The 18556-nt window shown below is 52.1% G+C and overlaps 1 protein-coding gene across 2 annotated transcripts in view; it reads left to right on the top strand.

The window, feature by feature from the left end:
• The window catches only part of UHRF1 (ubiquitin like with PHD and ring finger domains 1), a 35558-nt gene extending 21506 nt beyond the window's left edge, over positions 1-14052 (top strand). For both annotated transcript variants that reach the window (XM_027969835.2, XM_027969834.3), the window contains exons 6-17: positions 353-453; positions 910-1096; positions 1655-1778; positions 1888-1995; positions 2285-2389; positions 3227-3333; positions 4779-4941; positions 5033-5170; positions 7681-7819; positions 7907-8052; positions 9859-9957; positions 12491-14052. In XM_027969835.2, coding sequence (XP_027825636.1) covers positions 353-453; positions 910-1096; positions 1655-1778; positions 1888-1995; positions 2285-2389; positions 3227-3333; positions 4779-4941; positions 5033-5170; positions 7681-7819; positions 7907-8052; positions 9859-9957; positions 12491-12637 — 1564 coding nt within the window. In that variant the 3' untranslated portion in view covers positions 12638-14052. The remainder of the gene's footprint in view (positions 1-352; positions 454-909; positions 1097-1654; positions 1779-1887; positions 1996-2284; positions 2390-3226; positions 3334-4778; positions 4942-5032; positions 5171-7680; positions 7820-7906; positions 8053-9858; positions 9958-12490) is intronic.
• Positions 14053-18556: the final 4504 nt, after the last annotated feature.

The raw sequence follows: 18556 nt of genomic DNA, 5'->3' as shown, positions 1-18556 counted from the left end.
ATATTTTGATCAGAACTTGCTTTATAGTTTTTGCCTATTGAGTCTTGTTTAGTGGGCCTTGCCTCTTAGTGGGCCTCACCTCCCAAAGGTTAAAAATTATTCTCTCAAATGCATCACATAATGAAATTCTGGCTTGTTTGCTGTTTTCACCTTGTTCTTGATTTGGTAGGACTTGGAATTTGCGAGGGTAGTAGCTAGGCGAGTTCACAGGGCCCTGCTAAAGCCTCTTCTCCGATATAATTAGAATCAGAGCCATTCGTGGGCTCTGAGAACATGTCCAAGTGGCCGGGTCTTTTGGGGTCTTTGGTGGGACCAGCCCGCTGGTTGTCCTAACAGGCCTGTTCTCTCGTAGGGGTGATTCTCTCAACGACTGTCGGATTGTCTTCGTGGACGAAGTTTTCAAGATCGAGCGTCCGGGCGAGGGGAACCCCATGGTGGAAAACCCGATGAGAAGTGAGTTCTGATCCAGCCCCTCTGTGCTGGGTTGAGGGTTGGTGCAGGGGTGGGAGTCATGCCTGAGCTGACACCCCAGCCCACATCCAGGGAAGAGCAGGCCCTCCCACAAACACTGTAAAGCCCCTCTGTCCTGTGTGTGTGATGGGGTGTAGGGTGGGGCGGTGGGGCGCTGCCAGAGCTGATCCCATCCCCTGCTTCCCGGGATGCAAGGAAGAGCAGGCCCTCCCGCAAACACTGTAAAGCCCCTCCGTTCTGTGTGTGTGATGGGGTGTAGGGTGGGGTGGTGGGGCGCTGCCAGAGCTGATCCCATCCCCTGCTTCCCGGGATGCAGGGAAGAGCGGGCCCTCCTGCAAACACTGTAAAGCCCCTCCGTTCTGTGTGTGTGATGGGGTGTAGGGTGGGGTGGTGGGGCGCTGCCAGAGCTGATCCCGTCCCCTGCTTCCCGGGATGCAGGGAAGAGCGGGCCCTCCTGCAAACACTGTAAGGACGATGAGCGGAAGCTCTGCCGCATGTGTGCCTGCCACATGTGTGGGGGCAAGCAGGACCCTGACAAGCAGTTGATGTGCGACGAGTGCGACATGGCCTTCCACATCTACTGCCTGCGCCCACCGCTCAGCAGCGTGCCCCCTGAGGAGGAGTGGTGAGTGCCCCCGGGTGGCCGAGGTGACGGAGATGTGGGATCCTTCCCATGTGGCCTGGCCCTGGCTCACTGCGGGGAGGGAGGCACTGTGGGCCGGAGGTGGGAGCGGGCGTCTCAGGCCTGGAGTGGGAGAGTCGTGATGCGCAGCTCTGGTGTGAGAGCCTGGGAGTGCTAACAGAGGTGGCTGTTGTTTGCCCCACCCCTGCCCTCCTGGTGGAGACAGGGAACTGAGTCCTTGGCAGTGAGTAGGTGCCGTTGAACTGCCCTTCTTGTTGGCTGCGTGGGGGCTGGTCTTGGCTTCACCATGGGGGGCACTGCTGTTACCAGTGGGAGGGGTCAGTGTCTGCTGCCCACCAAGGGGGCCACTCGCCCCATGTGGCCATCGAGCTCTTCCAGTGTGGCCCGTGGGACCGAGGGAATGGATTTCTTATGTCGAGTTCGTGAATTTAAGTTGAAGCTGTTCCCCACCTCCCCACTTCTGTGCAGTCTTGGCTGTGCAGGAAGGCAGGGGGCTGGGCATGCGGCCTCGGGCAGGGGGTGACGTCCTTATGATCACAGGTACTGCCCCGACTGCCGGATCGACTCCAGCGAGGTGGTGCAGGCGGGCGAGAAGCTAAAGGAGAGTAAGAAGAAGGCGAAGATGGCGTCGGCCACGTCGTCCTCGCAGCGGGACTGGGGCAAGGTGAGCGGGCCCTGGGCTCCTGGGGTCCCTGGGCTCCTGGAGGGCCCTGCTGCCTTCCGCCTGCCCGTGGCCACTCACGCTGCTCTCCCCTCTGTTTCGCAATGGACAGGGCATGGCGTGCGTGGGCCGCACCAAGGAGTGCACCATCGTGCCATCCAACCACTTTGGCCCCATCCCGGGCATCCCCGTGGGCACCATGTGGAGGTTCCGAGTCCAGGTACGTGTGGATGTCAGGCTCTGCGGCTCGGCCAGCAGGCGCTGGCTTTCCAGTAGCCCCTCTGCTGGGGAGGGCCACCCCAAGGGCAGGAGGCTAGGCTGGGATTCACACCAGCTCCTTCCCTGGTATGGCTTGGACTCTGGCCTTCAGGGGCTGAGGGTTCTGTTAACAGGACTGATGCGTTTGGATCGAAGGGTCAGACTCTGGCTCTGAAGGCAGGAGTGAGGGCATTTGAGCTTATCTGTAGTGTCTGGTCCATGGGGTGCCACTTATCTCTCTGGGTTCACAGGTCAGCGAGTCGGGGGTCCATCGGCCTCACGTGGCGGGTATCCATGGCCGGAGCAATCACGGGGCCTACTCCTTGGTCCTGGCTGGAGGGTATGAGGACGATGTGGTGAGTGTGGGAAGCTGGTTTCATTTGTGTGTAACTGTGGCAAATACACGTAACAGAACACTTAACCATCGTAACTGTTCTTAAGTGAACCACTCAGTGGCATTAAGCAGATTGACCCTGTCATGCGACTATCACTACCATCCATCCACAGAAACGTTCCCATCTTTTGAAGCCAAGACTCTGTCCCCACTAAACACTTGAGTTCTCATCCCCTCCCCCAGCTTCGGACCTCTACCATCTGCTCTCTGTGTCTGTAGATCTGACATATAAGTGGAATCATATATTTATCCTTCTGTGTCTGGCTTATCTCCCTGAGCATCTGGTCCTTAAGAGTTCATCCACGCTGTAACAGGTGACAGTATCTCCTTCCTTTTTTTAAGACTGGGTAATACTCCGATGTGTGGCTGGACCACATTTTGTTTATCCAGTCACGCATCCGTGGATGCCTGGGTTGTCTCCACATTCTAGCCACTATGAATAATGCCGCTATGAACCTGGGTCTGCACAGATCTCTTCACGTCCCTGTTTTCAGTTCTTTGGGGTATAAACTCAGAAATGGGATTGCTAGCCTACAGTGATTCCGTTTTTAATTTGTGAAGAAAGTCCATACTGTTTTTCACAGCAGCCATGCCAGTTTCCATCCTCACCAGCTACACACAGGTTTTCAGTCTCTCCGCATCCTCACCTGCTCTTGGTGTTATCTGTTTCTTGGGTTGCTGGTCCTGACGCCTTGGTTCTTTGGCAGCTGGCATCCTCATGGGCATGCGTGGCTTCATTTTGAGGATGTCTCCTTTCCCATGCCTGCAGGGTTTAGCCTGCCCTCTGTGTCGTTTTTAGGACCATGGGAACTCGTTCACATACACAGGTAGCGGCGGACGAGACCTTTCCGGAAACAAGCGGACTGCGGAACAGTCTTGTGATCAGAAACTCACCAACACCAACAGGTTTGCGGAGCAGAGTGTTCCTGTTTCTCAAGCGCACGTCTGCCTCGTCCTTGGCTGGCTACACAGGGGAGGGGCTGTGTTCTGTTTTGGAGGCATTACATGCAGGAAGTTAGATCCCCATTAAGAGTGTGGTGGTGGGATCTTCCTATCAGTCCAGTGTTAAGACTCTGCCCTCCCACTGCAGTGCACTCGAGTTTCATCCCTGGTCGGGGAACTAAGATCCCACATGCCACATATCATGGCCAAAACCCAACGTGGTGGTACGTAGGGTCCATCTCTTCCCTGCTCTGTCCGCCTGTGAATCAGTTAGTCACAGCAAAGCAAACTTTCCCACAGAAGGCCAGATAATAAACATATTTGGCTCTGCATGCTCTCTGTGGCAGCCATTCAACTCCGCTCTTATAGCACATAAGCAGCCACAGAGCCCACGGAAGAGGGTATGCATGGCTCTGTTCCGATAAAACTTTATTTGCAACATCAGTACGTGGGCAGGAGTTTCTTGAGCCCCGATTACAGGATGGGGTAAAGCATAAACATAGAGCAAAAATGAAAAAATAGAGATCTGATAACCTTTAAATATTATAAATCACACAAAACCCTTCAGTGTGCAGAAAAGGCAGGTGACTCTTGGGGGAAAAGTCTGCCATAAACAGGATACCTGATGGTTATGCCTTTCTACGTAAAGAGCTGTTGCAAATCAACAAGAAAAACTAACAGAATAAAGCAAATGATGTGCAAATCATTCCACAATGTAATGCAATCCCCAGTGACCATGAAAATTTATTTATCTTTAGTGAGCAAAGAAATACACATTGAAGCAATGATGAGTTCCTATTTATTTATCCTGTAAAGCTGCCCAGATTCTCCAGTGTTGAGAAAGGCCAAGGCATAGGCTAGCATTCCATTGTTAGTAGAAATCTAAATTGATATTTCTTGCTTTCCAGAAAACTCTTTGCTTAAATAATCTTTGTTTTAAAAAGGAGGGCAGCTGAGCTGACCTCTCACGCCCCAGCTCCCAGACCACTGTGTCCTCCGTTGGGACACGCCTGTTGGCCTGGCCCACATTTGTGGGTTTTTCCCCCCAGTTTGGCTGTACTGGGTCTTTAGTTGTGGCATGGGAAATGTGCGTTTTATTGTCTGTTTGTTTTTAATTTGAGGCATGTGAACTCTTAGTTATGGCATGTGGGATCTAGTTCCCTGAACAGTGAGAATGTGGAGTTCTAACCACTGGACCACCAGGGAAGTCCCTCAGTTTCCCTTTCCTTACAAGGTCATTGGATTCAGGGCCTACCCTAGTCCTTTCTGACCGCTGCCAAACTTGACTCCATCTGCAAGCACCCTCTTTCAAAAGAAGGTGACACATTCATGTGATTGGGGGCTTGGGATGCAATCAGCCTCCTCTCAGGCGGACACTGTCCAGAGCATGGGCCCGCCTTGCCCCGCAGGGCTCTGGCTCTCAACTGCTTTGCCCCCATCAACGACCTCAAAGGGGCTGAGGCCAAGGACTGGCGGTCGGGGAAGCCAGTCCGCGTGGTGCGGAACGTCAAGGGCCGCAAGCACAGCAAGTACGCGCCCATCGAGGGCAACCGGTACGACGGCATCTATAAGGTGAGCAGGGCCCCTGTGGCTGTACCCGCCTGCCCCCCCCCCCCCCATGCTAGCGTGATCCCCTCTGACCCCCGCTCCACTCCCTCCATAGGTTGTCAGGTACTGGCCCGAGAAGGGCAAGTCTGGCTTCCTGGTGTGGCGCTTCCTCCTACGTCGAGATGATGTGGAGCCGGGACCCTGGACCAAGGAGGGCAAGGACCGGATCAAGAAGCTGGGGCTGACCATGCAGGTGCGTCCAGGCCAGCACTCGCGGCCGGACCAGAGCCAGCCGGGGGCCCGGGCAGGGAGCGTCTGGCCGGCAGGGCCACGCTTTCCAGGGTTTCTCTCATCCTGGATGATTTCCAGGTTGCGAACGGGTGGTACCTCCCTGGCTTTCCCTTCCTCGTCCTTCACCCAGAGGATGTTGGGGTGGTGGCTCAGGTGTGCACGTGGCTTTGCCTTTCCTTTTTTTTCCTTAAATGATGTTTTTAAAGATTCATTTGTTTGTTATCTTTTGGCTGGGCTGGGTCTTCGTTGCTGCACTCAGGCTTTCTCTAGTTGCAGCAAGTGGTGGCTGCTCTTCTCTCTGATGCCTGGGCTGCTCATGGCATTGGCTTCTCTTGTTGCGGAGCATGGGCTTTAGGGCATTCGGACTTCAGTAGTTGCAGCTCCCAGAGTCTAGAGCACAGGCTCAATAGCTGTTGTGCATGGACTATTGCTCTGCAGCACACGGGATCTTCCTGGACCAGGGATTAAACTGGTGTTCCCTGTGTTGGCACCCGAATTCTTAACCACTGGATCAGTGGGGAAGCCTGAAGGCTTGGCTTTTGTGGTTAGAACTGAGAGCTGGGCTTCCTCATTGGTGCTGTGTTAGAGGCGCGTACCCGAAATCAGTCTGGAGTCTGATCTCTTCTCTTGGCCAGTCCCCTCCCCTCTCTCTTCTCTTCTCCTCTCCTCTTTCCATCTGTCTCTTTCTATTTTTTTGACTGCACCATGTGGCATGTGGGATCTCTTAGTTCCCTGACCAGGTATGGAACCCTGCAGTGGAAGCAGAGTCCTAACCACTGGACCACCAGGGAAGTCCCCGTCTCTCTTCTTCCTCTCTATCACCCCTTCCTAACCCCAAAGCTGACAAACCAACACAATTGGTCTAAATACATTAATATTAGTAGGTAGTGCATGTGTGCTAAGTCACTTTAGTCACGCCCGACTCTGCGACCCCATGGCCTGTAGCCCCCCAGGCTCCTCTGTCCATGGGATCCTCCAGGCAAGACTACTGGAGTGGGTTGCCATGTGCTCCTCCAGGGGATCTTCCAACCCAGAGTGGAACCCAGGTCTCTTATGTCTGCTGTGTTGGCAGGCGGGTTCTTAACCACTAGCACCGCCTGGGAAGCCCATAGTAGATGGAGAGAAGTCTAAATGTAAAGATAAGGTGGATCGCTCCCCTGGACCAACTGCTCACCTCTATGGCTGCAGAATCTTCCTTTTCCAACAGTTTACCCCATGCCTGGGGAACACTGCCTTTTTGCACTATAATTATGGTGTTTTCTGTTCCTCACGGTGAGCGGCTTTACAGCTGATATGTCGTAGTGGGGCTATTTCAGGAATCTTAATTGCTGTTGAGAGTCTGATAGCGCCTGCCCCCTGGGGGAGCCACAGAGAGTTGTCTTTTGAAGCAGTGTTTATACCGCAGGGAATTCAGAAGCTGAGGAACTGAGGAGGCAGGCAGCTGAGGGTCAGGAACTGTTCAGTGGGAGGAAGATTTTTATTTAGGACTTAAGTCTTCACTGTACGTTCACATTGCTAGAAAAGCTTGAGGGTTTGTTGATGGAACTTTGGAGAATTGGATGTGATTGTAGGTGCCTTAGAGATGGGGTTTTAGAGGCTTCCCTGGCAATCCAGAGGTTACGATTCCGAGCTTCCACTGCGAGGGGTGTGGGTTCAATCCTTGGTCAGGGAACTTAGATCCCACATGCCTCTTAGGCCAAACTGAAACAAACAAAAAGGAAGTGGGGTTCTAACAAAGCCTTCTGGGGCTTGGAGGAACGCAAGACCCATCAGAATAGGGTCCTGGAGCTAAGGCCTGGGGCTGGCGGTTAGTAAATGAGATCATCTTGGGAGCCAGCCATGCCCATCATCCCCACGGGGGTTGGGCTTGCTCTTGGCAGCACAGAGCCTGAAATTCTTACTGCCTGGCCCCTGGCTGGAAAAGGTTTGCCTACTTTTTCTCTTAGAAATGGAAAACTGTTAAGACTATCTTGGGGGAGTTCCCTGGCGGTTCAGTGGTTAACATTCTGAGCTCTCACTGCTGAGGGCCCTAGTTTAATCCCTGGTCAGGGAACTAAGATCCCACAAGCCTTGGGGTATGCGGCAAAATAAATAATAAAGGCTATCTTGGGAATTCCTCAGCATTTCAGTGGTTAGGACTCAGGGCTTTCACTGCTGAGGCCTTGGGTTTAGTCTGTGGTTGGGAAACTTTAAGATCCCCCATGCTGTGTGGGTTTACAGCCTAAACAACAACAGCAACAACACAAGACTTGTCTTTTTTGCTGCCTCTGATCTCACTCTGCCTCCTCCCCTGCCACCCCCACCCCGAGGCGCAGGCTGTGTGTCTCTGTGTTTGCCACCGTGAGTCTCTGCTCAGTCACTGCTTCAGAGTTGGGTCGGTGGAGACCTCTGGGTTGAGGCTGAGTGAGCACGGAGTCTGTCTCTGGGGTTGGACTGGGGAGGGGTGACCGGCCTGTCATCTCCCACTCGCAGTACCCAGAGGGCTACCTGGAGGCCCTGGCCAGAAAGGAGAAGGAGAACAGCAAGCAGGCAGCCCTGGACAAGGAGGAGGAGGACGGGGAGGAGGGCTTCACATCCCCCAGGAAGGGCAAGCGGAAGAGCAAGTCGGCCGGTGGGTGTTTCTGCAGCCACCCTCGTGCCCAGGGGCGGGGGGCCCCCTCCACTCTCCATCCTCACCCCGCCCCCGGCTCTGCCCCAGGAGGTGATGGGTCTTCGCAAGGGACACCTAAGAAGACCAAGGTGGAGCCCTACAGCCTCACCACCCAGCAGAGCAGCCTCATCAAGGAGGACAAGAGCAACATGAAGCTGTGGACCGAGATCCTGAAGTCACTTAAGGACGGGCCGGTGAGCTCTCCTGCCTGGCCGGGGCCTCTCCTCTTGGTTGTCGTAAGATGGTGATGCCGTGAGATTGACCATCTTCATTCTCTAAACTGCGCAGCTCGGTGGCATTGAGCACATTCAACTATTGCCGCCACCATCTCCAGAGCTTTCTCATCTCCCTAGAGCGAAACTGTCCCTGTGAAACGCTGACTCCCCATCCTCTCCCCCAGGCCCTGGCCCCACCATCTACTTCTTGTCTGTGAATCTGACTCCTCCAGGGACCTCCTGTGAGTGGGATCAGACAGTGTATGTCCTTTTGGGTCTGGCTCCTCTCTCTGAGCATCACGTTCTCAAGGTCCATCCATGTTGGAACCCTCCTTCCTTTCGAAGGCTGAGTAATATTCCACCACATGAATGGAATTTGCTTACCCGTCGTCTCATTAGACACTTGGGGTGCTTCCGGCTTTGGCTGTTGTGAAGGGGCTGCTGTGAACACGGGTAGGCAGGTGACTCTGGGACTCTGCCTTCAGTTCTGTTGGGTATAAACCTAGAAGTGGGATTGCTGGATCCTAGGGTCATTCTGTTTTCAAATTTCCCAGAAACCGCCAAACCAGGTCTATTTTTTTCTTTTTTTTTTTTCGGTCCTCCTGCCTTGGTGGGTAGAGTGACATTGATGGGTCACTGCAGGCAAGTGTCTTGGCCTTGGTGTCCTCTGTCCTTGCCTGGTGGGGACCACTTCTCCTTGGCTCACAGTCAGGATCAAACCCAAACCCTCCTGAGCCCTGGGCCAGCTGCCTGTTACTGCTGACATCCTCTGCCTCTGGTCTCTTCCTCCCTGTCATCCTGTCTCACAGCCTTCTCTCTCATGGGTTTCTCTGCCCAGAGTACCTTCCCCCACAGCCTTCCTGGCTCAACCTCTTTCCTGTGTGAAATCACTGTGGCTGCCCTAACAAATGAGCCTTTGGGGGTAAAGCCCAGGCCTGGGCAAGTCTGGTCCCTCTGGAGGCTCCTGGGGAGTTTCGACTCCTGACTCTTCCAGCTTCTAGAGTCGCTGCATCCCTGGTTCGTGGCCCTTCCCTCCGTCCTCAAGCCAGCAGCTCAGCATCTTCTGTCCGTCTGCCTCTGACCCTCCCCTTTCTTCTTATAAGGAGCCTGTGATGACACTGGGACCCCTGGGAATCCGGGGTCACCCCCATCTCAGGGGCCTTAACTTAATCCCTCTTGCCAAGTCCCCTCTGCTGTGTGTGGTGGGTGACAGGTCCGCAGGTCCCAGGATCCAGACGGGAGGGCTCAGGAGGCCTGAGGCTCAGGAGGCTCAGTCCTTCAGGTCTCTCTGTTGGCAGGCCAGCTTCTCCGTGGAGGGCTCTTGGTGGCCCCTGCCCTGTCCTTCCAGGGCAGCCCGCCTCGCTCCCTGCTGTCCCCCACAGAAGCTGTGCTTCTGTCTTCACCTGCCTATCCTCGGTCTTCCCCACTGGGCCCCAGGCTCCAGGAAAGCAGGTGTTTCTCCATTTTGCCCCCTGCTGGACCTGGGTGTCTGAGCGGCGGGCAGGTGGCGCTGCGTGTCGCAGGACTGGGCTCTGCACCGAGACAGGCACTGTCAAGCGTGGTCTTGACCTCGAGCCTGCATGTGCTCCCCCGGCTCCAGGGCCCCTGTCTTCTGGTCCTCAGACAGGGTCACAGCGACTCCTGTCCTCCCAGGGCAGGGGTAGGAAGATGAGATTCAGGACCTGGGGGCGGGGGCCGAGCGGGGCAACTGGAGGCCTGTTGTGCTTCTTCGTTCTGGGGAACCGAGCCTTTGCCGCACTCACACACCTGCTCTCCCGCTTTCAGAAATTCCTGAGCAAAGTGGAGGAGACATTCCAGTGCATTTGCTGCCAGGAGCTGGTGTTCCGCCCGATCACGACCGTGTGCCAGCACAACGTGTGCAAGGTGAGGGGGCGGCCGCGGGAGCCGCCGGGGGTCCCAAAGGGTGCTCTGACCCCTGCCAGCACCCTGTGATGGCCGGCTTCACTCGGACCTCCTGCCCTTTGCCCTTCCGGGGCCTCAGGGTCTGTTTCCCGGGCTGCCTGGCTTACAGTTGCTCTCCCCTCCCCCACCAGCCTTCATCCCAGTTGCCCATTGCCCCGCCACCACCCTGCGCCTCCAGCCACACTGGCCCTCTGCTGGGCCCTCTACAGGCCGGTTTGTGCCTACCTTCCTTGGGGGTCACACGCTGGTCTTCTCCAGCATCTTCCAGCCTGGGGGTCCAGGGTGGGAGAGGAGGGGCTGCTGTCCTGCTCCTGCCGTCTAGTCGTACTAAATGATTTAAGTGGGCCTCAGGCAGGGCTGGAGAGGCACGAGGCCCTTATCACCTAGAGGAGCCGGGAGGAAGGCTTCCTGGAGGATGAGGTGGCACTAACCTGCCCCCTGAGAGGGGCCTCGGGGCAGCATCCCGGCACATGGGAGTAGCCAGGGCCTGTCAGGGAATGAGAGCTGGTGAGTGGGGCTGGAGCCTCCAGCCAGCGGTCAATCCTAGGAGGGAAGTGGTCTCCAGTCTGATGCTTTTGAAAGAGAGATTGGGAGAGGCTGAGATGGGTCCCGGACCAGGGTCTCTCCCCGCTTTGGGGCTGGATCGTTCTCTATCATGGGGGTGTCCTGGGAGCTGAGCAGCATCCCTGGCCCCACCTCCTTGGTCCCAGGAGTCCCCCGAGCTGGGAAGCACTGGGCTGCATGCACAGCATCCTTGCCATGCCTTCTGGCCAGAGTCAATCTGTAAGAATTTACAGGCAGTGTAGGCAGGCAGCTCAGAAGGGACCGTCCCTGCCACCTGCTCACTCTAGGTCACTGAGCTGTATCCAGGGCATCGGGTCAGTTGTCAGACCAGGAGAGGGACCCTGAGAATGTGGAGCGCTCAGGCAGTGCTCACGTGGCCTGATGGAGGCTGGGAAAGATACCCTCCGGTGCCCCAGGCCACGTGGCGCCCAAGTTCAGAGGTTTGGTGGAGTGGCACAGAGAGCACATCTTTGGGATCAGCTGCCTGTGTTTGACCTCCAACTCTCTCCTTTCTGGCTGTATGACTCTAAAAAGCCCCATAACCAGATCTTTCCTATCTTCTCAAACTGAAACCCTGTCCCCGTTAAACACTGACTCCCAGCCCCTGACCCCACCCTCTACTGATACTTACAGTCTCTGTGGATCTGACTCCTCCAGGGAACTCCTGTGAGTGGCATCAGACAGGGTGTGTCCTCTTGGGTCTGGCTTCTCTCCCATAGCATCAGGTTCAGGGCTTGCCCATGTGGTCCCGTGGGTGAGTCACCTTCCGTGTGAAGGCTAAGTCACCCTGCAGCATGCAGATGGCCCACGCTGTGTTGATCCATCACCTGTGAGTGAGCTCTAAGTGTTTTCACCTCTTGGCCACCGTGCAGCTCAAAGTGGTCCAGCATCTGATTTTGAACCCGAGTCAGTGCATTGAGCACAAAGTACTATCTTTTGTGTCTGCGATCAGCTATAGACTTTATACTGGAAAAGAATGCAGGGATTTTTAAATATAGGAAGCAAAAGCCACTGTCCTCCTCTTGTGGCAGCAGGTTTTCACCTGCTTGGCATTGCCCCTCACGCAGCTGCCTTGTGCCATCCTTCAGGTGTGCATAGCTGTGCAGGTGTCTGTGCCCCTGTGGGCATCATCTCCCCGCTGTTCGCCTCATGGGGAGGTCAGCTCTCCAGGGCTCCTCAGGCTTGCAGCTCAGTCTCCACCTGACTCTTCCTCCACACACTGCCTCCCGCATTGTTTGGTTGACAGCTGGGTTCGAACACAGAAGTCTGGCTCAGAATCCAAACTCCATCCTTCCCCCCTTTCCCTTCTGTCTTCTCACTGACATATCTTTACTGAGCCTGTGCTCCATGCTGGGTCCTGTGCTTGGCATGGGGAACATCAGGGAGACACAACCCCTGATCGTGGGGAGCATCTGCTCTGTTAACACACAAGCACATCAGTCCATCAGACAGTTTCAGAAGGAGGAAGGTTTTGAAAGCAGACAGGGTGTGGTGAGGCGGGGCCATCCTGATGTTCCAGGGCGCCTTGAGGAAGGGTCCTCTGAGCAGGGGACTCCAGCACCAGTGACGAGAGAGCCAGGGTAGACCTGTCAGGTGGTGTGACCTCCAGGTGCAGGAGCCTGGCAGCCGGGATGACCTGGGAGTCTCTGTTTTTTTTGGCCACAGTGATTGATCAGCTTGTAGGATCTTAGCTCCCTGACCAGAGATCGAACATGGGCCCTTGGGAGTGAGAGCACAGAGTCCTGACCATTGGACCACTGGAAAGTTCAACCTTGGTGTCTTTGATGAGCCTGGGGCAGCCGGGCCGGTCATGGGCTGCCAGCAGTGGAAAATGAGACTGAGGGTCAGGAGGGTCCTCTGGGTGCCTGGTGGTGCCCCAGGGGACCATGGGTGGCCAGGATCACCTCTCACCCGCCCCACTCTCCCACAGGACTGCCTGGACAGGTCCTTCAAGGCCCAGGTGTTCAGCTGCCCGGCCTGTCGCTATGACCTGGGCCGGAGCTACACCATGACCGTGAACCAGCCGCTGCAGGCCGTCCTCACCCAGCTCTTCCCCGGCTATGGCAGCGGGCGGTGATCTTCAAGCACTTCTCGCCAAGTATTTAAAAAAAAAACAACAAAAAAAACCATGTTATCAGAGGGGTCCGTGGCCCCCATTTCGTTTTTAGTGGGCTTAACTTAAACATGTAGTTTTTTCCTCCACTCCCTAAAACTGCCTCGTCTTCCCATGTTTTTTTTTTTTAATCTATGAATTTTTTCAGGAATTTGTATTATGGCTCAAAGGAAGGAACAAAGTTGGACTTCTCAGTGTTTTTATTTTGGTTTTTAACAAAAAGCCTGCAATTTTATCAGCAAAAAAAAAAAAAAAAACACCTAAAACAAAGTTTTTCAAAAAATGGTTTTTCTTCTGAGGATGGGATTAGAAACGAGTTGGTGTGAAGGCTGCTGAAGTTCCCAGGGTTGAGGTCTCAGCCATCCCCGCAACCGACTCGCAAGAAGGCACCGGGCTGCCTAGAACAATCTTTTCAAGGTTGGTAGGTCGGGCCCCCAGAGGTGAAGTTCCATCGCCTAAGACCCAGCAAGGCTGTGGTCCTGGGTGTCACCACACCCAGGTGTTGGCCCCGCATCACCAGCAGGAAACTGTTCCAAGGAAAAGCGGAGAAGTCCCGCTGGGGCCCGTTGAAACCCTCACCTCCAAGCCATCCCCCATCGGGCTGCCTCCGCATCCCCACCACACACAGAGGCCACGGGCCACCCGAGCAGAAACCTGGGGCCACACCGAAGCTACCTCCACCGGACCCTCCCCTCCATGGGGGCCGACGCTCGGCGCAGCGCCGTCCCGACCTGACGCCACGGAAGCCACGCCCGGGGCCATGTTCAAGTGCCTTTGGTCCCTCCTTCCTTTTCAACCCAGGGCTCTTTCTCAGCACTGAATTACTGACACTGCCAACCGGATTCTTAAACTGGGGTCCTCCAGTGCCTCCCTGGGGACCCCAGGTGAGCAAGTGGGGACAATCAGGGTTTTGTGGATCCTCGAAATAGAATTTTCAACTCACCAATTGGGTATTACAAGAGGGAAACCTTTTAAAATGAATAAACACCTTTTCCAAATGAAATTATTATTTTTTTTTGTAGTTACTGTATATGTACCAAGGAAGCTAATAACTTTAGGGTTTGGTTGTGTTTTTTTCTTTTTTTTTTTGGTCGGGGGAGTTTTGTATTTGGGGAATGATTCGTTAATGTTTCTAACTTTACCAAAGTTTGCAGCTTATACCTCAACAGAACAGGGATATTTTTAAGTCACATAACTGCAGACAAACTGGAGCAATACTGTTTTAAAAGTTTCTCTTTTTTTCTTCATTATTAGGTGGTTTAATGTATTAGAAATAAACACCGAAATCCTGTGTAGGCTTTTTTTTTTTTTTTTTTACAAAGTTCAATATTCTCTGTCCAGGTTTTAGATTCTCAGAATAAATGCCTTTTACAGATGCATTTGGTGGTGTCTTTTGTCTGCAAATTGCCCTGTAGCCTACTAGGCATTTCTGTAACTTGTAACATGTTTTCTCTATCCAGAAAAACCCAGGATGCTAGACAAGTAGCATCATTTCCACTTTGCAGATGCGAAAACAGGCCCAGAAGATCCAAGTGATGGGCAGTGATCCAGAGGGGCCAAACTGGGCCTTCCAGCTTGGACCCAGAGGTCATTTAGTGTCACTAAGGGGGGTGGCACTGTCCCCATTGACACTTGAAGAAACAGAGGCTGTCATGGGACCCCCATGAGAAGACTGGCTCTGCCTTAACTGGGCGTCAGCAGCCTGGACCATCAGCTAGGGAACTGCTTTACCCTGGGGGGCCCTCTGCAGGCCTGGGGGATTGGGTGCACGTGGGGCGTGGAGACAGATGACCTGAAACACTGTTTCCAGTGGGAGTCAAGGGTCCAAGGCTGAGGTACATTTTTCAGGTTTTCTCCTGTTTTTGGCTGTGCCTTCATGGCTTGGCTTGCAAGATCTTAGTTCCCCCACCAGGGATTGAATCCTTGCCGCCTGCAATAGAAGGATGGAATCTTAACTACTGGACCAGAGAATTCCCCAACAATGAGGCAAGTTTAACAGTTCCAGGGAAGTTAACAGTGGTGAGTTCTGCAGATGCCAACCTACCACTGACACCTTGTGCTGATGGTTCTATAAATGCCGTGGGTGGATGTAAGAAATAAAACTCTGCCTCTTCAGGACCTTCAAGTGTGTCCTTGAAAACATCATGCTAAGTAAAAGTAGTGCTAGTGGTGCTCAGCAATGTCCAACTCTTTGTGACCCTATGGATTATAGTCCCTCAGGCTCTACTGTCAACGGACTTCTCCAGGCAAGAATACTGGAATCAGTTGCCATGTCCTTCTCCAGGGGATCTAGTTACAAAAGATCATGTAGTTTCTCATTCATATGAAATGCCAAACACAGGGATCTATAGAGACAGAAGGCAGATTCATGTAGTGATGACAAGATATGGTGAGGGATGGAGGAGGTGGGGAGCTAAAGGGTGCAGGGTTCTTTTGCAGGTGATAAAAATGTCCTAAATTTGGTGATGATTGCAATACCTGTAAATGCGTTAGAATCCTTTGAATTGTGTGGTATGTGAGTTATATCTCAAGTCAAAGTGTGAACATGAAATAAAAATAAGAAAGAGGCCCTCCTATGAGGAGCCTAGAAATAATGTCCCCAAGTGGGCTTATGTGTCTGCAGGGGGGCCACACATGGGAACAGGACACACCGAGGTATGTTGTCAAGATTGTAGAATATTTTTTGTTTCTCAAAAGTTAAAGCTGTCACTGTTAGAAGTGAGCAAACCCCATGGACTTCCCTGGTTGATCAGTGGCTAAGACTTCGTGCTTCCAGTGCAAGGGAGCTAGATCCCATGTGCTGCAACGAAGACCCAATGTAGCCAATTAAATATTTTAAAATTTTTTATTTAAAAATGTCTAAAAAATGAACAAACCCAAGAAAAGTGTATATGAACTGCTATGCAGAAAATAATTCCAATATTAGGTGTATTGGGTTCCTGGTTGACTTTTGGTAGTTTTAATTTTATAGCAGTTTTATTGAGATATATTGCCCATGCCATAACACCCACTGAAAGTATACAGTGGGTTTTAGTATATTTGCACAGTTGTGTAATCATCTCTATCTAGTTCCAGAATTTCATTTTCCCTCAAAGATACCCAGTCCCTATTAGCAGTCATTTCCCACCCCTCCCCCAGCCCCTGGCAACCATCAACGTACTTTCTGTCTGCCAGTTTGCCTGTTCTTGATATTTCATGTAATTAAATTCATAAGACACAGTTTTTTGTGTCTGGCATCTCACTGAGCATCGCGTTCTCAAGGCCTATCCACACTGTAGCAAGTGTCAGGGCTTCACTCTTCATGGGTGAGTAATACTCCAGTTTGAGATTGGATCACCTTTTAAAGTTTATGTGGTTGCTTTTTTCTTTTTTTAATGTAAATCTTCCTTTTCTCCCTCCACTCCATGCTATAAAATTAATAACCCTTGAAAAAGGCTGAGCACCAAAGAATTGATGCCTTTGAGCTGTGGTGTTGAAGACTTGAGTCCCTTGGAGTGCATGGAGATCAAACCAGTCAATCCTAAAGGAAATAACCCTGATGACTATTAATTGGAAAGAATATTAATTGGAAGGACTGATGTTGAAGCTGAAGCTCCAGTACTTGGGCCACCTGATGTGAAGAGCTGACTCATTGGAAAAGACCCTGATGCTGGGAAAGATTGAAGGCAGGAGAAGGGGCTGATGGAGGATGAGATGGTTGTATGGCATCACTGATTCAATGGACATGAGTTTGAGCAAGCTCCTGGAGATGGTGAAGGACGTGGAAACCTGTTGTGCTGCAGTCCGTGGAGCCACAAAGAGTCGGACATGACTAAGTGACTGAACAACAATAATCCTTTAGAACATTCGTAAATTGAAGATGAAGAAAAAGCCAAAGTATATGATCCTGACCCCAGAGGGTTAATATTTTTAGACTTCATTTGTACACGTGTGTTGGTATGGCAACATTCAACCTCAGAACACCTGAGGCATAGACAGACGGGTTAAATGACTTACCCAAAGACATGGCAAAGCCAGGGTACATGCTTGTTTATAGATGTTTCTCTGTCTTTGTTTTATATACAAATTTAAAGAGTAACATTAGGACAGTAGTGTATGTACTTTCTTGTGCCTGTTGATGGGGCAGCCACTTTATCCAGCACCTAAACAACCACATGAGCCATTGGCATCAGTTCAGTCGCTCAGTCGTGTCCAACTCTGCGACCCCATGAATCACAGCACACCAGGCCTCCCTGTCCATCACCAACTCCTGGAGTTCACTCAAACTCATGTGCATTGAGTCGGTGATACCATCCAGCCATCTCATCCTCTGTTGTCCCCTTCTCCTCCTGCCCCCAATCCCTCCCAGCATCAGAGTCTTATCCAATGAGTCAACTCTTCGCATGAGGTGGCCAAAGTACTGGAGTTTCAGCCTCATCATCAGTCCTTCCAATGAACACCCAGGGCTGATCTCCTTTAGGATGGACTGGTTGGATCTCCTTGCAGTCCCAAGGGACTCTCAAGAGTCTTCTCCAACACCACAGCTCAAAAGCATCAATTCTTCAGCGCTCAGCTTTCTTCACAGTCCAACTCTCACATCCATACATGACCACTGGAGAAACCATAGCCTTGACTAGATGGACCTTTGTTGGCAAAATAATGTCTCTGCTTTTGAATATGCTGTCTAGGTTGGTCATAACTTTCTTTCCAAGGAGTAAGTGTCTTTTAATTTCATGGCTGCAGTCACCATCTACAGTGATTTTGGAGCCCCCCAAAATAAAGTCTGACACTGTTTCCACTCTTTCCCCATCTATTTCCCATGAAGTGATGGGACCAGATGCCATTATCTTAATTTTCTGAATGTTGAGCCTTAAGCCAACCTTTTCACTCTCCTCTTTCACTTTCATCAAGAGGCTTTTTAGTTCCTCTTCACTTTCTGCCATAAGGGTGGTGTCATCTGTGTATCTGAGGTTATTAATATTTTTCCCGGCAATCTTGATTCCAGCTTGTGCTTCTTCCAGCCCAGCATTTCTCATGATGTATTCTCCATATAAGTGAAATAAGCAGGGTGACAATATACAGGCTTGCTGCTGCTACTGCTACTGTGGCTAAGTTGCTTCAGTCGTGTCCAACTCTGTGCGACCCCATAGACGGCAACCCACCAGGCTCCCCCATCCCTGGGATTCTCCAGGCAAGAACACTGGAGTGGGTTGCCATTTCCTTCTCCAATGCATGAAAGTGAAAAGTGAAAGTGAAGCCGCTCAGTCGTGTCCGACTCTTGGCAACCCTATGGACTGCAGCCTACCAAGCTCCTCTGTCCATGGGATTTTCCAGGCAAGAGTACTGGAGTGGGATGCCATTGCCTTCTCCCCACATACAGGTCAGTGCATAGCAAATCAGCACAAGTCACATACAGCCTTGATGTACTCCTTTTCCTATCTGGAACCAGTCTGTTGTTCCATGTCCAGTTCTAACTGTTGCTTCCTGACCTGCATATAGGTTTCTCAAGAGACAGGTCAGATGGTCTGGTATTCCCATCTCTTGAAGAATTTTCCACAGTTGATTGTGATCCACACAGTCAAAGGCTTTGGCATAGTCAATAAAGCAGAAATAGATGTTTTTCTGGAACTCTCTTGCTTTTTCCATGATCCAGCAGATGTTGGCAATTTGACCTCTGGTTCCTCTGCCTTTTCTAAAACCAGCTTGAACATCAGGAAGTTCATGTTTCATGTATCGCTGAAGCCTGGCTTGGAGAATTTTGAGCATTACTTTACTAGTGTGTGAGATGAGTGCAATTGTGCAGTAGTTTGAGCATTCTTTGACATTGCCTTTCTTTGGGATTGGAATGAAAACTGACCTTTTCCAGTCCTGTGACCACTGCTGAGTTTTCCAAATTTGCTGGCA

The sequence above is a fragment of the Ovis aries genome, chromosome 5, assembly GCF_016772045.2.
Source record: "Ovis aries strain OAR_USU_Benz2616 breed Rambouillet chromosome 5, ARS-UI_Ramb_v3.0, whole genome shotgun sequence".
In the NCBI taxonomy this organism is placed as follows: domain Eukaryota; kingdom Metazoa; phylum Chordata; class Mammalia; order Artiodactyla; family Bovidae; genus Ovis; species Ovis aries.
This window is presented reverse-complemented; position numbering and strand designations above follow the sequence as displayed.